General features: G+C 33.2%; 1 protein-coding gene across 2 annotated transcripts in view; it reads right to left on the reverse strand.

The window, feature by feature from the left end:
* Nucleotides 1–379: 379 nt before the first annotated feature.
* The window catches only part of UCHL3 (ubiquitin C-terminal hydrolase L3), a 37,939-nt gene continuing 19,898 nt past the window's right edge, over nt 380–18,420 (reverse strand). The window contains exons 5-8 of one of the 2 annotated variants that reach the window (XM_087814295.1): nt 11,490–11,681; nt 7,002–7,077; nt 1,667–1,725; nt 380–593 (exon numbers count right to left, since the gene is read on the reverse strand). In XM_087814295.1, the coding sequence (XP_087670421.1) occupies nt 510–593; nt 1,667–1,725; nt 7,002–7,077; nt 11,490–11,681 (411 nt within the window). In that variant the 3' untranslated portion in view covers nt 380–509. The remainder of the gene's footprint in view (nt 594–1,666; nt 1,726–7,001; nt 7,078–11,489; nt 11,682–18,420) is intronic. The other variant, XM_016216466.2, reaches the window with a different exon arrangement.

Consider the following 18,420-nt stretch of genomic DNA (forward strand, 5'->3'; position numbering starts at 1 on the left):
ATATGAATCTTCTTTCTGGTCTTACAACAGTGACATATTCCCACTTTAGGGACTCTGCATTAGTAACTCCCTCTACTCCTCCCCACCACCGTACTATTATTGGCTACTTTTTACTATTTAGAGCTCAACTTCAAAGTTACCTCCTCATAGAAGCCTTCCCTAACCACAAAATCTAAAGGTTACTACACATGATATGATATATATACATACTATGCAGATGGAAATTGTGTCTGTGGTCCAATACAAAACCTACCATAAAATTTTAAAGAGAATAAAAAAGCTATTGTTAGTCATCAAACAAGGTAAATCCTTCACAAGAAAGAAAGGGGAGAAAAGAAATGCAGCTTTACTTTGGGACAAATATAAAACACAGATTAAGTCAAAGTTTAATTCACACAAAGTTTAATCAGTCAAGTTAATGAAAATATCAAAAGTTTTTAGTGTATGGCAGCAGAAATTGAAATTTTGTTGCAAATAATACAGCATTTGGTGGTTCCATCATTGACAAACTATGCTGCAGAAAGAGCAATTGCATTGAATCTCAATTCATCAGGGTCACGTTCCATAAACTTCTTGCAAACTTCTATGGCATCCTACAGGGGGAAAAATGTATAATTTTTCAGTTTATAAACATGTGTTCTACTTGCAAACTGTGTTTCAAATTTTCCTAGTTCATACTAATATTACACTGCACACTTCTTTTTCCATATGAAGAATAACTTAAAGCACACCAGAAGAACGAACAGTCTATGGCTTAATTAGCTTAGTACAAAAGTGTAAGATACAGCAAGTATTCTTTCTTAAAATGCTTTTAAGAAACTTTTAACCTGATAATTACATATTTCATTGATTCTAAGCCATACAATTTGTTCATAAATTTTATTTTATTTTTTAAATGTCTTTATTGATTTCTGAGAGAGGAGAGGAGGGAGAGAGAGAGAGAAACATCAATGATGAGAGAGTCACTGATCAGCTGCCTCCTGCACACTCCCTACTGGGGATTGAGCCCATAACCCGGGCATGTGCCCTGTCCAGGAATCCAACCATGATATCCTGGATCATAGGTCAATTCTCAACCACTAAGCCATGCCGGCTGGGCTGTTCAAAAATTTTAAAATCTCTAAAATCAGGATCAAGATACAAATGATGGTATCTTGGATTTAATGAAATATGGGATATGATGTGCAACTCTTTCAAAACTACTCTTGCCACTTTCTTTTTTTAATCCTTACCTGAAGATACGCTTTTATTGGTTTTTAGAGAAAGTGTGTGTGGGGGGGGGAACATCCATGTAAGAGAGAAACACCAATCAGTTGCCTCCCATATGCCCCCCAACTGGGGATCAAACCCACAACCTAGGTATGTGCCCTGATTGGGAACTGCGAACTCACAACCTTTTGGTGTATGATGACCCTCCAACCAAGCCACCCAGCCAGGGCAAAACTATTCTTGCCTTTTTCAAATTTGATCACACAAAGAACTCTGAAAACGTCATTATTTGCTATAGGTTAACATTAGTTCAAATTTTTCTTTTTGGATTTTTTTCAAGAAAGCAAGGACAAGGAAGTACCCAAATACAGATAAAATGTTATACGAGTGATCTTTAGAGATTGTTTCAAAGATAACAAGAACATTAATAAAGTCGGCCAACAAGTTTTATTGTTACCTCTAATAACGTTTCATCACTAGTTTCACCATGGTTAATTGGAAATGGTTTCCGTCCATCTGTAAAAAATAAACAGTTGAATGTTTAGCTGTTTTTACAAGATAATGCACTTTCAACTTTCACTTTCCCCTTTTCACACTGAGGCAAAAGTTAAATGATATTTAAAATAATGTGTCCTAAAACAAATATTTTAAATGTGCTACCTATAAATATTCCTTAACATTAAAAGTTATTAGGATCTTGCTTCCATCTTTGAAAGCCCAAATTCTGTTTATCTTTATAAACAGAATTTATTAGAAGTACATATTGGCGTGGCTTTAATTTCCTAAAAAGAATAGGCAAAATTAATGCCAGTTTTTTTAAAAGTTATGATCTCAGTTCTTATCCTCAGAAATATGAAAAAAAATTATTTCTTCACTTTAAAAGCTAAGTCAGAAGGCTTCTAAGATTGACATGTTTACATCAATGAAAGGGAGCTATCACAAGGTTTATATATTACTACTAATTGTGTACCACCAAGGTAGTAGTATAGAGCAATAATCAAACTAGGATTAATTTATTGACCATCAAAAATAATTAACCACAATTATAATCACTATAAGTAAACTAGTATTCTTTCAATACTATGAAAACATTAAAAAGTCCAGAATTATATAAACTCATGCTACCTAAAGGTAATCGATAATTCTATATAGGATGGGGTAAAAGTAGTTTTACAGTTGTGAGTGTGAGAAATACAGAGTTTATTCTTGTATTATTATTTATTAATTACTGTAATATTTTCCATATGAACAACTGTAAACCTACTTTTACCCCAACCTGTATATGGAAATTTACAGTCTCAGATGTCTTTAAGTGGCACTTCAAGTACAATTCATAAATCACAATCCCTTCTGCAACTCCATGGCTTTTAAATATAGTAACATTTTTTGAATCAATATGTATACATAGTGATAGACTTAGATTAATAGATACTACATTATAAAACAAACAAACAAACAAAAACCACACGGCCGGGCACAGCTCAGAGGTTGATCACGGTTCAATTCCCGGTCCGGGCACATGCCCAGGTTGCAGGCTCAACCCCTAGTCAAGGGTGTGCAAGAGGCAGCTGATCAATGACTCTCTCATCATTGATGTTTCTCTCTCTCTCTCTCCCTCTCCCTTCCTCTCTCTGAAATCAATAAAGATATATTTTTTAAAACAAAGCAAAAATTAACCAAAATAAATAAATGTTACTTTAAAATGACTTTTTTCCTTAAAAACCATATGCTGTTCTCTTAATCACTATTTTCTTTTTGATTCCTTTAATCTTTTTTAAAATTATCTTTTTATTCTTCAATTACAGTTGACATTCAGTATTTTATTAGTTTTAGCTATACAGCATAGTGTTTAGACAATCTTATACTTTACAGTGTTTCCCCAGATATTTTCAGTACCCACCTGACACCACACATATTACTGACTATATTACCTATGCTGTATTTTATATCCCTGTTACTATTTTATAACTACCAATTTCTACTTCTTAATCCCTTTACCTTTCCATCCAGACTCCAACACCCCTCCCATCTGACAACCACCAGTGTGTTCTCTGTAAATATGAATCTGTTTCTGATTTGCTGTTCACTTACTTACTTATTTTAGATTCCATATATATGTGAAATCACACGGCATTTGTCTTTCTCTGATTTATTTAACTTAGCATAATACCCGCTAGGTCGATCCATGTTGGCGCGAATGGTAAGATTTCATTCTTTGTTATGGCCAAGTAATATTTCACTGTGTGTGTGTACGTGTGTGTGTGTGTATATACACATATATATACACATATATCTCACATCTTCTTTATCCAATCATGTGTTGATGGACACTTAGGTTGCTTCCATATCTTGGCTATTGTAAATAACACTGCAACAAACATAAAGAAGCACATACCTTTTTAAATTAGTATTTTAGATTTCATAGGATAAATACCCAGAAGTGGAACTGCAGTAGTTCTATTTTTAATTTTTGGAGGCACCTCCATAGTGTATTCTATAGTAGCTGCACCAATCTGCAATTCCACCAACGGTGCGTGAGGGTTCCCTGTGCTCCACATCCTCACCAACACTTGTTTGTTGATTTATTGACAGCCATTCCGACAGGTGTGAGGTAGTATCTCATTGTAGCTTTAATTTGCATTTTTCTGACAATTAGTGATTTTGAGCATCTTTTCATATGTCTATTGACCTTCTATATGTCCTCTCTGAAGAAGTGTCTACTCAGGTCCTCGCCCATTTATTAATTGGATTGTTTGGGTTGTTTTGGTGTTGAGTTGTATGAGTTCTTTACATATTTTGGATACTAACCCCTTATTGGATATATCACTGGCAAATATCTTCCACTCAGTAGGCTGTCTTTTCATTTTGTTGATGGATTCCTTTGCTGTGCAAAAACTTTTTAGTTTGATGTAGTCCCATTTGTTTATTTTTTCTTTTTGTTTCCCTTGCCCAATAAAATATATCCAAAAACATATTTTAAGAGCAATGTCAAAGAGTTTACTTGCTATGTTTTCTTCTAGGAGTTTTATGGTTTCAAGTCTTATATTTAAGTCTTTAATCCATTTTGAGTTTATTCTTGTACATGGTATAAGAAAGTGGTCTAGTTTCATTTTTTTTTTTGCATGTATCTGTCCAGTTTTCCCAACACCATTTATTGAGGAGACTATCTTTAACACATTGTATATTCTTGCCTCCTTTGTCCAGTTAATCAACCATATAGGAGTGGATTTATTTCTGGGATCTATTCTGTTCCACTGATCTATATCTTTGTTTTTATGCTAGTACTATGCCGTTTTGATTACTATGGCCTGGTAGTATAGTTTGATATAAGGTAGCATAAGCTCTCCAATTTTGCTATGGCTATTTGGGGTCTTTTGTGGTTCCATATAAATTTTAGGATTATTTGTTCTAGTTCTGTGAAAAATGTCATTGGCATTTTGAAAAGGATTGCTTTGAGTCTATAGATTGCTTTGGGTAGTATGGACATTTTAACAATGTTAGTTCTTCCTATCCATGAGTGTAGTACATGCTCCCATTTATTCATATCTTCTTCCATTTCTTTCTTCAATGTCTTATAATTTTTAGGATACAGGTTTTTTATCTCCTTGGTTAAATTTATTCCTAGGTATTAAATTCTTTTTGATGCAATTGTAAATGGGATTGCTTTCTTAATTTCTCTTTTTGATAGTCTGGTATTCTGAATATTAATTTTGTATCCTGCTACTTTACTAAATTAATTTATCAGTTCTAATAGTTTTTGGTGGAATCTTTGGGGTTCTCTATATATAGTATCATGTCATCTGCAATTTTCTATTCACTAACTCAATACTCCTCTTGCTTAAGATTCCTTTTGAATTTATTAGGAATCTACATTGGGGTTACTGTCAATTTCCCTTGCAACTGCCCATCTTCATTTGTCTTGTAAGAATCCCCATTCCCTCTGACATCTCAAAGATTATGACTATTTTTTAGAACTCTGAAGTTCTTTAAATTCATTTAAAGATTGTAATCCCCAAAGGGATCTAATTCTCTATCAAACATACTGATCATTCTTCTTGCTAAAGAACACCTAAATCAAACAAGATCTCAGTAGTTCTGCCTTTCTTTTCTGATGTTCTTACTCCAAACCAATTTTAAAATCCTTTTGCATTGATTGGCATGGTACAAAAAAGGACCATTCTTCATATGTAACTTACCCTTCATATATGTCTTTCCTTCTACTGCTAGTTAACCAGTCAAACTGATATTTTTAGACAACTCTTTGCTTCCTATTGAAATTATCAGATTTTTTTTTCTAAATATCTTTTCAATGTTATTGTTTGCTCTATTACTAAGTCTCATCCTGAAATTCATCATTACTTTTTAGTCCCTAGTTATGGATCATACTTATCGTTTCCCTGGCCTTTTCTAAATCTACTTCCTCGAAGTCAACAGAATGTATGTGATAAGTCTCAGCACTCTCTTTATTTCCATTTCCACTAGTTATTCTTTATTATTCAAAATTCAGAGTGGAAATGAAGTTTCCAGCAGTCAGTCACAACTGAAATCCCCAATCACTATTACATCTTATCTCTATATAAATTTTATAGGCTGAATTAGCAAAGCATATCTTCCAAAATGCTCTGCAGATCTCCTATATACTCCCATAACAGTTTCTATTCATTTTAGTTTGATTCCTACTGAAATCACTCTACTATAGAAGACAACCAACAGGGACACATATTTTTATAAATACTTTGTTATTTCCTTTCCTTGTCCCCTTTAATAGAGCAATTTCATTTTAATAAAGTATATGATTTTGTTGCCATATTCCAAACAAAATCCATCTAAATCTTACAGACCACATGTATAGTCACAGTCCGAGTCCTCTCGGAACTCTTTTTCCTTAACCTGTATGAATGTCTATCTGCTGTGCTGTACACCTGAAACTAATACAAAAAGGTGCTGAATGCAAACTGTAATAAAAAAAATTTTTTTTTAATCTGAACTCTGTCTTTAATAAGTTAAGGGAAAAAAACTTGACAAGTTAATACTGAAAAAGTCTTCACGTTTTGGTTTCATTATTTGGCCTTTTTTAACCCAAGGAGGTCTCATGGAGAAGGAGATGGGCTCATGAGCACTGTAGTACTACATATCAAATAAGAAGCTCTCTATCTGGATTAAAATTATGAGGATCTCCTCCAAATAGTCCCTGAAATAGTCTACCTATAGTTAAGCTTTTTAAAAACTAAGTGCATTTATAGGTAAAAATACTAAGTAATTAAACATGGGTACTTTGACATATGCCTTAGGAAGTTGTTGCCAGAAAACAAACTCCTGGTAAAGTCTTTTAAAAAGTCAGATGTAATACAAAGGGATAGTACAAAAACCTGAAAACTAGTAATACTTATTACCAAATACAAAAACTAGTCATGAATATTACACTATGTTTTAAAACTAGTTTCAGGATCAAGATGACTCCTGAAGATGTTGATGAGAACCATATCAATAATTTAGTAGAAACTGCTGAAATGATTTACAGGAGTTTCCCATAATGATTTTTATTTTACTGTTTTCCTAAAATGTAAAGGTAGAATGCAAACATTCTTGAATTATAAGTTGCTTGAATATCAAAGAAAAATTTTATTTTTTCTAGTAAAAAGTCTTAAATGAAAAACTTTCATTATGCCAATTCAATGTTATAAGGCAATCAATGAAGTAAACACAAAAAATATCAACAATCCTGTTTATCATAAATACAGACGTTTTCATTTCTAATTTCTCTCCCCAGAGTAAATTTTAAAAGTTCTTACCTAATTCATAGAGATGCCCATCTACGTGAACTAATGCAATAAAATGAAGATCTACTTTTTCATCTATATTTGGTGCCTGGAATAGGAGGAAACATAAATATTACATATGTTAATAGTCAAACAAATCAATCAAGTACACGTAAACACATACAAATAATATCAAATGACGTGAGAGAACATTTATCCAAAATAATTAAAGGCTTAACCTTTGATATGGTGGACAATGAATAAATATGTTTACATTTTTAACAACGTGCTCACCTGTCAATAAGAAAAATGTCAACTACAAGCACTTCTTTCTTAATCTCAATAATCTAAAAACCTAAAGTTTTATTCACCTTCAAAGCCCCAGAGCTTTGCACAATGCCTGGTATATAGTAAATGTACAATGTATACTTGCTGAAAGAAATGAATAGTGATTTGTCTAATTTTTAAAATTTGAAAAAGAAAGTCTTTTAAAATTTAATAATAGCATAAACAGTTTAAAAAAACTCAAGTTTTAAGACACTAAGAAAGTGAGTTCTCCCCTTAATGACTTGACTTTGATAATTTTATTTTTTTGAAAAATGCAATATAAAGAGTTTTAGAGTAAAATAAGTATCTTTATTTATTCTACATTCAAAAAGTTTAAAAATGAAGAGATGTAGGAAAATAACCCAAAAGATTAAAGGGAAAAAATAAGGGTCAGAGCAAATTAAAATACAATTAACTGTAGCCTATAATTTTTCTCTTGCTTTTTTAGTAAACTCTTTGAAATTTAAACTATACCTAGGGCCCAGCCAACAGGGCTCAGCGGTTGAGCATTGATCTATGATCCAGGAGATTGAGGTTCAATTTCCGGTCAGGGCACTTGCCTGGGTTTTGGGCTCCATCCCCAGCAGGGGGCGTGCAGGAGGCAGCCAGTCAATGACTCTCATCACTGATGTTTCTATTTCTCTCTCCCCCTCCCTTCCTTTCTCTGAAATCAATAAAAACATAAAAAACTATACCTAGGTTTTTTTGGCTTACCAAATTCAATTTGCACAAACAATATCTGCTACATTTGTTAAACATTCAAGTAACGTATGCAAAATCAATACATGATTCACTGATACTGTCTTTAATATGCAATAACTACACAGCTAACACAAGCATATGTTAGCTACATATCAGATCTAAATGGTTTGAAATGAAATACAATCAGTGTTAAATACAAGTACAAATTTTAGAGACAAAAGTTTTCAAGAGGCATAAATCAAATTACATCTCATATTACATAACATCCTGAAACACAACAGTAGCTTAACTCTAAAATGCATACTTTTTTCACCCATTAGTAATTATAAAACTTTAAATAGTTTTAATATAAGTTTTCAGACGCAGAAATTGTAAGGTACAGAAGAAACATTATCATCTTGGGTTTACTGAATGCTTTTCAGACATTTACAGATACAGTGACTCATGTAATCTCACGTTGTTCTTCAGAAATCATTTTCTTCAAGTTTATGAATGAGAGAATGGCAACAAAAACTGATATCACAAACTAGCTCTTCCTAACTTCAAAACAGAACTAAAGAATTCCGCAGTTGATAGGAATCAAAGTTACCTAGTTTTACTGTTGTTAAACTCCTTTCTACAACAGCCTCTACTTCTAGTAGCCCCTCCAAAAACAGGGAACTCTCGCTAGGTTTCGAGGCAATCCATTCCATCTTTGATAGTTTTGTTAGAGTTACCCCTCATACTGAGGCTACAATATGTTTCCCAGTGTTTTCCACCATCTTATAAAAAATTTAATAGCTCTTGAGCATACTTCTTCAAATAATTAAAGATGGTGATAATGAGTTCCCTTGCTTTCCTGGTCAGAAAATCAAATATATTACTGATCACTCAATCCATTACCCTCATTTTACCAATGACCAAAAGAGAATTCAATTTTTCAAGGTCAAACCTAAGCAATTCTACAAACTATAAATTCAATTTTATAAAAAATGCCAGAAAGAATTTTTTATCCAACTAGGTGGTTTTCTCATTTTAAGACAATTCTTCAACAGGATATCAAGTATTTTAAATCTTTTGAGCTATTATGTTTTCAAAATTTTTGAATTATTTTAACACCATCTCTTATTAAGAATAATACATCTAATAGCTTCCATGTTTCATATCCTGGCAGTAAATACAACTGTGCTAGAAATAAAAGTAGTATAATTGGAGTCAGAGACCTGAACATGTACTCAATCCCTGTGAGTACTGATTTCATCTGTTTTGAGGCTGAAATGAAATGCATTAAAGTACTTTGTAAACTGCTAAGTGTTACTAAATATTCTGTATTATTACAATATTAATACTGCATTATCACAAATGTAAGAAATCACTAAATATAGTGACTCAAAAGTATGTGTCAGTACCTGCTATGAGCCTTTTCCTTTGGTCTACTTTAATTAATCTGAAAATCTGAAATGTGCACTATCCATTGCTTAAAAAACTGTAATTATCCATTTCTTTAAAAATGATTCCGCCCCAAAACAAGAATAATTAAAAAGCAAATCCCAATAAGTTTTTCATTTAAAAAAGTGACCAGCAAATAAACAAAGGGCAAAAAAGCAGAAGCTATAGATTTGGATAATTTTTGCCTACATTTATATATATTATTTTATATAATAAAGTTCCCTAATTTAGAATACTTCTTGTCTCAAAGAATTAGAAAGTAATATAACAAATCAATTAGATAAAAATTAAAATCTAAATAGAAATTTCAAATTATAAAAAGGTACAGTTTAAATTTAATTTATAATTGTATGACACTTACTATGTAACAGGCACTGTTATAAGTGCTTTATATGTACTGACTAATTAATTGTCATTTAAACTCTACAAGGTAGGTAATATAATTATGCCCATTTTACTCTCAAGAAAACTGAGGCACAGAAACATTAAGTAACATGCTCTAGATCACAAAGCACCTAAGTGATGGAACTTGGTTTCAAATCCAGGCAGTACCATTCTAGAATCCATGTTCTTAACCACTAGTCTGTGAAAATACTTATGAAGTTATAAAGCAATGGAATTAATATGGAGCAAACATTATATAAAAACATAAACCTGGAAAAACCAATTTTTATGACATGTTCATTTATGTTTAGAATATTTTTAAGTACAAAGGAATTTATTTATACTTAGAATCAACTGTGCCCAAGTCAGAATTTACAAAATTAGAGTTTTACTCTGATCATTTAATTCACCTTATATCTCCTACTGTACAAATTAGCACACCAAGGAAGCAACGAATATCAAATGATAAATGAATAAAAATGACAAATGCACACTGTGACCCAATGAGGATAATGAAACAGAGACACACTAGTTTGCTGATACTCAGCAAAAATCAAAAGCTCTTTTGATGACCATACTGATATTTGGTGGAAGCAGATGTTTAAGGAAAAGTGCCATGACTCCACTTCATAATTTGAGTATGACTCTAGAAGAGTAAATAAGGGGAGGAAAGAATGTTTGACACCAACTTTTTTTTAAAGCATTAAATGTATGTGTAATTAGACTTCCTCTGGCTTCGAAAGTCATGATGATTTATAGAACTGTCAAGTTTCTTATAAATGTATGGCATACACCAAATCTCTCAGATATAATATTTTTAGGTAGGTTCTACCAACCCATAGTCATTGCCACTAACAGTCTAAAACATCAGAAAGATAAGAGCTGTATTTGCCGAATCCTGCGGTTTATTTCAATTATGAAAATAATTAGAATTCCATCAACCTCAACATTTAAGAAAATTAACAAGATTACAAGAACATATGTACTTTTTAATAGTTTGCTAATATTATCTACCTAAGAAGGAGAAATCCTAAAATTTGTGGGACGCCTACATCAATTCACAAGGTAAAAATCTTCGCCTCCTACTTGGAAAGATGTTTAGAAACTGAATAGGAAGGGAAGATTGGATCAAGATTAAACCAAGTACCTGAGCCACCTCAGGGAATAGAATAGCTTAGATGAAACACCCTACACCATGAAGGATTAGATTAAGGATAGAGTAAGTAAAGCACCCCAGAGCATGACAAAAGACGAAAGTCATGTTCAGAAACATGGAGGGGAAAAAAGTAAGAGATAGTATAGAACTCAGAAGGTACACAGCATTTGTTGACCTGAGTCAACTAAATGAAATCAGAAAGATGAAGGGTAAGAGAATACACATTCACTTTAACAACTGATAGGAACTTAAACATTATCATGAATGTCGATCAGTACTCATCAAAAGGCAGGCATTTTTATGTTGGCAGGACATGGAGTGGAAAGATGGATGTTCACCAAGGCATTGGTGAAAGTCAAGCTAGACTGCAAAGCATGGAGGTATGCTTGCAATCTTATTGGGGGAGAAAAAGCTAATGGTTGAGTGAACCAAGAGAAAAGCACTTTGAAGACTGAAGAAGTTTAAGGGAAAAAATGGACTGCCCTTGTCACTGGAAGAAGAGACAGAAGATTGACTACACTTACAACAGAATGGAGACCCAAAGATGGTAGGCGTAAGAAGGGTCGCCAGCGACGAAGACGGAGAGATGGACTGGCAGCCTTTGCGGGGTCTACATGGTTACGTTTGACCCAGGGCAGGGATGCATGGTGACACAATGATGAGGCCTTCGTTCTGCAGTGGCTACAATGAGGCTGTGATGAGGATGGCGAGGAGGACTACATAATTAAAAAAGAGAACATTTTACTCAGACCACGTTACTGGGTGATCATTTATTCTTAAAAGCAACGTATGGTCATACTTGTATTTATATGGTCTAGTACTTTTAATCAACCATAATCTAGAAAAAGGCCATAAATAAATATTGGTTAAAGGTGGGTAAAGTGGAAATACATAACCAAGGTATCTGGTTATATGCCACAGCTTCTGTAAGTGCATTACTTACATATCCTCATATGTATAGCACAGGCTCGTGGAATTTATTATTTAAAAGCCACTAAAATGGAATTATTATATCAAGTTGTTTTTAAAAAAGGAATACACATAAAACATATAACACATACAAAACACTAGAATGATATATAGAAGAAAACTGTATGGTAATAAGCACTGGTAAAAAGAGTTTCTTAGAATAAACACTAAGGGGGAAAAACAACACTTTAAAATATAAAGTAAAATAAACCCCTCTGAGGCTGATGACCTACATAAACTATCCTCTTACTTGGGCTGATAAGTTAAATGGAAACAATCATGGCCTATTAGTCATTTTTTAGTAAACAACAGTATTAGTTAAAATATGTACCACTTATTTTGTGCCAGGCCCTCTTTTAAGCACTTTACATATATCAATTTATTTAACTTTCCAGTAACCCATGAGATAGGCACTGTAATTATTGGGAATCAGAGCACACAGAGGTTAAATTAACATCCATAAGGACACATTACCAGCACATGGCAGGGCTGGGATTCAAACCCAGAAAATCTGGCTCTAGAATCCAATAATCTCAATCACTATGGTGTACAGCCTCAGTGGCCATAAGAAAGAGTCTAATACTAATTTATTAGAGCAGAGTCTAATGAGGAGGGATTCCTCTTAAAATGAGATATTTTGAAGTCATCCTTTCATACACTACTACACCACAAAAGACGAATCTGATCCAACAGTTTTCCATGAAATGAACATGCTTATAACTAATTCAAATTATGGTAATCCAAATGACAATTTTATAATTGCCACCTCCAATAAATAACACCAGTACATGAAATAAAAATATTAAAGCAGTATGAAAAAATTACAATCACTTATATCCACAATGAGAAGAAACAATAATAGAAGCAGTAAGTCCTTGCTTAGAGACAATGGATTTCATTAACTATGGCCTATTCTCTTTAGGAAAATGAAGGGGTTTTCCCTGAATAATTCCTAAGACTCATTCAACATTGAAAATTCTATGATCCTACTTAGTACTTTTGACCTATGTAAACAATACATAGATGAAGCTATCATTGTGATGAGGTTTAAAAAACATGTTTGTGAACACTTCATCTGCTCACAATAAAAATCCATCAGAAATATGATGTGTCCCCAAAAAATGTATACACATTTTGAATAATTATCAGTTCCAATGGGTTAAAGCTGAAAAGAAAAAACATCAATTGAACTATCAGCTGTATGCATTTTGGGGGGACACCCTATATTTAAGTGGATCCTATACTTGGCTCTATATGGGAACAAAAGTGTCAGGTGTCTGCTCTCACACACAGTCTAATCAGAAGTTCGTCATATTCAATCTGATTACATTTAAATAAGTGAAATAGCGGGAAAGGAAAGAATGGGGAAGAGGAAAAGGAAAATGGTTAAGGAAGAGAAAGAAATGGAGAAAAGAGAGGGAAGGACAGGTGACTAATGAATAGTGGAAAAAACAAAAATGTTCTAAGAATCTGGAGAAGGAGACATTACTAAACCAGAAGTAGAACTGAAAGTGAACACTGAAATAATGTGTAAGGTTTGGTCAGGTGAAATGGGAAAGGTATGCCTTGCAAAGATTCAGAGTGAGAAAAAGAACACAAAATAGCAACAAAACATGCTTAGAGGACTAGACTATCAGGTCTGAGATTTGATTTTATACTTTCAATCTAAAAAGTTGGCCTGTTACTTTTTCATGGTGCTGGCAGAAGACAGGAGACTCCTAGGTTAGAGAAAAAGGATTTTATTCATAGAAAAGCAAGTAGCATGATCACCACATGTTTGTGTCATTTCACATGAGGGCAATGCAGAAGGCCCAGATGGATAGCTGCACACACAGTGGGCTGCACTGCAGGACAGGAACACTGAGTTTGGGGAAACTGTTTTACAGCAAGCAGTAAGCAAACGTGCTCTTTGTTCTAGAAGCAGACATCACCTCACCTGTCACTCTTGCTTACTGTGAGCAATTTCCAGCTTCAAGTATGATGGCCTTCTTCTTTTCTCATTTTTAAAAAGCCTTTTAAAAACATTTAAAAAATAATTTCAAGTTTACAAAGAGCTGTAAAGTTGTCCAGCTGGAGAGGCTCAGTGGTTGAGCACTAACCTATGATCCAAAAGATGGCAGTTGGATTCCTGGTCAGGGCACATGCTCAGGCTGCAGGCTCAATCCCCAGTAGGGGATGTGCAGGAGGCAGCCGATCAATGACTCCCTCGTCATTGATGTTTTTCTCTCTCCCCCTCTCCCTAAAATCAATAAAGACATATTTTTTAAAAAAATTTTTAAAAAGAGCTACAAAGACAAAAATAGTACAGAAAACACCTAGATTTGCCTATGACATTTTACCCTAATTTGCTTTAGCGTCTTGCTTACCCTTTTTTCTCTCTTCCTCACTCTCTCAATAATTTTTTTTCCTGAACCATCTAAGGGCTCATGGCTCTTTACCCCTCAGTATTTCATTATTTCCTAAAACTAAGAGAAGTCTTTTACATAACACTAGTTAACACCTTTGTAATTTTATATTGATAGAATACTTTTATCACCATCATAATTTTATATAGATAAAAAACTTTTGTCTAACTTTCCATTCATATTTTAATTTTCTTAAAATTATTCATATCTTTTGTAGCATTTCCCTTAGGATTTAATCTAGGAACAGGTATTGAATTTACTTGTCATGTCTTTTTTGGTATCCTTTAACCTGTAACATTTCCAACAGTCTTTGTCTTTTATGACATTAACATAGTTTCCTTCACCCATTTTCTAATAAACAGCTTTCTACATTAAAAAAATTATGCTCTCTGTGCATGTAGACATTTTTATTTCTTCCTTTCTAACCAATATACCCTTTCTTTTTCTTGCCTTACTGCATTGTCTAGGATCTCTAGTACAATAATGAATTTCATTGCTTTTCACTTCCATTTTTATTATTTCTTCTTTCTGCTTGCTTTGGATTTCTTCTATTTTCTTTTGCTACCTTAAGGTAAAAACTTAGGTCATGACTCAAAGCCTTTTTTCTTTTCTACCATAAGCATTTTCTACTATAGCATTAGAATCCCAGTTTTAACTGCAACCTCAATATTTTTTGGTATATTTTAAAATTTTTCAATCAACTCAAACTGTTTTCTAATTTTCTTTGTGAACTATTTAGAAGTATGTTAATTTTTAAACATTTGGGAATTTTCCAGATTTTTTCCCCGTTATTGATTTCTAATTTAATTCCATTATGGTTAGCAAACATTCTTTGTACGATTTAAATTTTTAAAAAATTTGTTAAGGTTTAGTTTTTGATCCAGAATATGGTCTTAATCCAATGAACATCCATCCCATATGTATGTGAAAAGAATAATCAGCTGTTGTTGAATGACGTTTTCCGTAAATGTTAATAGGGCCAAGTTGTTTGATAATGTTGTTCGGGTCTTGTATGTTCTTGCAATTTTCTGTGTCTATTTGTTCTACCAATTACTGACATGAGCAGTGAAATCTCCAACTATATGGTGGACTTGTCTATTTCTCCCTTTAGTTTTATATGTTTGCCTCATGCTTAGAGCCTCTATTTTTAGCTGTATACAGAAAGTTTGTTATATAAATGTTATGTCTTCTTGAATTGATCTATTTATCCTTATGTAATGTCCTTCTCTTCATTACTGGTAATATTCCTTGTTCTGAAGTTTACCTCATCTGATGTTAATACAGTTACTTCAGCTTTGTTTTTTTTTTTGATTGGTGTTTGCATTATACATCTTTCCCCATTCTTTTAATTTTAATCTTTCCATGTCTTTATATTTAAAGTGGCTTTCTTATAGAAAGCATATAATTGAGTCTTGCTTTTTACCAATATGACAATCTTTCCTTCAATCTGTATTTACACTTGGACCATTTACATTTTATTAATTTCATTTAATTATTAATATGGTTGTATTAAAATCTACCATTTTGCCAGCTCTCTATTTTCTTCCGTCTGTTCTTTGTTCTCTTTCTGCCTTTTACGGATTATTTTAAGGATTACATTTTATCTGTATTACTGTCTTATTTATACTTTTCACTTTTTTTAGTAATTGCTCAACAATTTATAATATTTATCTTTAGTCAGAGTGTATCCTCAAATAATATTACACCCTTCATATGTAGTGTAAGAATGCTAAATCAATATTATCTTAATTTCTTCCTCCCATCCTTTGTGCTATTTTATTTTTATATATGCCATAAATTTACTGTACATGGTTACTAGTTTTTATTTGGAAAATAATTTCTAGAGCAATTTAATTGTTCCATTTAGTGTTTTCCATTCTTTGTATAGATAAAAGTTGTAGTGCAAGTAAGCTGGTAATGAATGCTGTTTCTATTTGTGCCAAAGTCTTTATTTCTTTTTTTTTTAAATCTTTATTGTTGAACGGATTACAGAAGTCCCCTTTCCCCCCCATATTTCTTCTTTATTTTTGAAAGATATTTTTGTTCTATTGAATTCTTTCAGCATTTAAAAATGTCATTCCATTGTTTTGGCTTGATAACTTCTTATGAAAAGTCTGAGTTTTTATCTTTGTTCCTCTGTATTTGACGTGTCTTTTTCCTCTGACTGCCTGAACATTTTGTTTGAAGGGTGTGTGTGTGTGTGGGTGTGTGTGGGTGTGTGTGTGTGTGTTAGAAGGTAGGAGTATTTATTTCACTTACTGTTGTCTCTGAGATTCTTGAAGCTGTTTGGTGTCTTTATTTTTTGCAATAGTTGGCCATAAGCTCTTCATATATTTCTCTTCTGTAGTATGCCCACTCCTCATGCCCACCTCTTTCTGTTCTTTCTGGTACTCTATTTTTATCTATTAAGTTATTTGAGATTGCCCCACAGCTCTTGGATACTCTGAGTTTTGTTTTTTTCTCCACAAGTTTTTATTTTTGTGATTCAGTTTGGATAAATTTCTAATGATTTATCTTCATATTTACTGATTCTTTCCTTCACTTTATTGAGTCTATAGGTGAACCAAATAAAAGCATTCTCCATTTCTAATACCATGTTTTTAATTGCTAGCATTTCCATTTGATTGTTTCTTAGTTTCCAACTCTCTGTTGATATTCCCCATCTGCTGGTATATGCTATCCATCTTTTCTACTTGAGCCTTTAACATATTAATCATAGTTATTTAAATTGCATCTGACAGTTCCAACATCTTGATCATATCTGAGTCTGATTCTGTTGATTGCTTTGTTTCTTGACAGCGTGTTGATATTTTCTGTTTCCTTCTTTGTCATATGATATTTGGTCAAAAGCCACAATAGTTGTGTAGGAACATAGAGACTGAGATAAACAGTATTTATTACTGGGTACAGGAATGCCTCTTCCTCTCAGCCTTCAGTGTGTGGAGATGAGTTAATCTAGTCAGGAGTTGTGCTGTTTAGGTTTTGTTTTTGCTATGGTTACCCACTGGCTTAAAATCTACTCCTATTACCTTGTGCTTAGGGTAGAAGCTGTGATGCTGGATACTTTCTTTTTCATTGTTCTTATTCTACGCACAGTTTTAGGCTTTTATTTGGAGCTTGTGACTCAGAAAAGATCTCTCTTCATGTTCTTGATCCACTCCCACACTTCATGTTCTTGATCCACTCCCACACTTGTTAATGTGCTTGCTGGTCCAATGGTGGAAAGGTGGAGGCATTCTTTGTTGATCTGGGTTGGTCTACATCATAGGTAGGTTATATCAAGAACAAGGTGTTCAAGGGATTCTTCCCTCCGTCATTGACTTCTCTCATAGGAGTTTCCTACCCCTCTCCTGAGGGGGTGGTTTTATCTATTCTATTCCCCAGGTTAAGTTTTCTGTCTCAGCATCTATTGGTTTTTTTCCACAGGGGAGAAGAATCCAGGCCCAGTGTCTTTCCCAAAGTAAAAGCTGCTTCCTTCCCCCAGGTCTACACCCTAGGGCTCTCTCCTGCCTTGTCCCCAGTCTATCTCATAAGCACTCAATGAGGTTGAGGAGTAAATATGAGCTCCCTTTTTGGGGCTGCTTATAGGGGTTTTATATTTTCATGCTAGCCTACACTTGGCCTTTAGCAATTTGTTAAAATTCTCAGTATTTTATTTTTTACAAAAAGGGATCATATTTTTCATGCTGCTTTTTTCATTAAACATATATTCTGAGTATCTATCTACCTCAATAAGTATACATTATTTTTCATAGCAACATATTATTCCTTAAATAGATGTAACATGAATATATTATTGCATCTTAAAGTAGTTTCTAGTTTTTTACAATTATAAACTATGCTGTAGTGAATATGTTAACACAGGCATCTTTATATATTCATCAGTGAACAATAATAGCTATATTTGATAGATTGTGTATCAAAAGTTCTAAACCAAAGATGTTATAGATCCTCACAATAATCCTATAAAGTAGAAATTACGATCATTTCTATTTAAAGATAAAGATGTAATTTTTGCCCAAACACTACCAGATTATCTATGGGTGATTTAAGCCCTCTTTTTGCTCATCATGTTTTTCAA

The sequence above is a fragment of the Miniopterus natalensis genome, chromosome 2, assembly GCF_054644295.1.
Source record: "Miniopterus natalensis isolate mMinNat1 chromosome 2, mMinNat1.hap1, whole genome shotgun sequence".
NCBI classification, from domain to species: Eukaryota; Metazoa; Chordata; class Mammalia; order Chiroptera; family Miniopteridae; genus Miniopterus; species Miniopterus natalensis.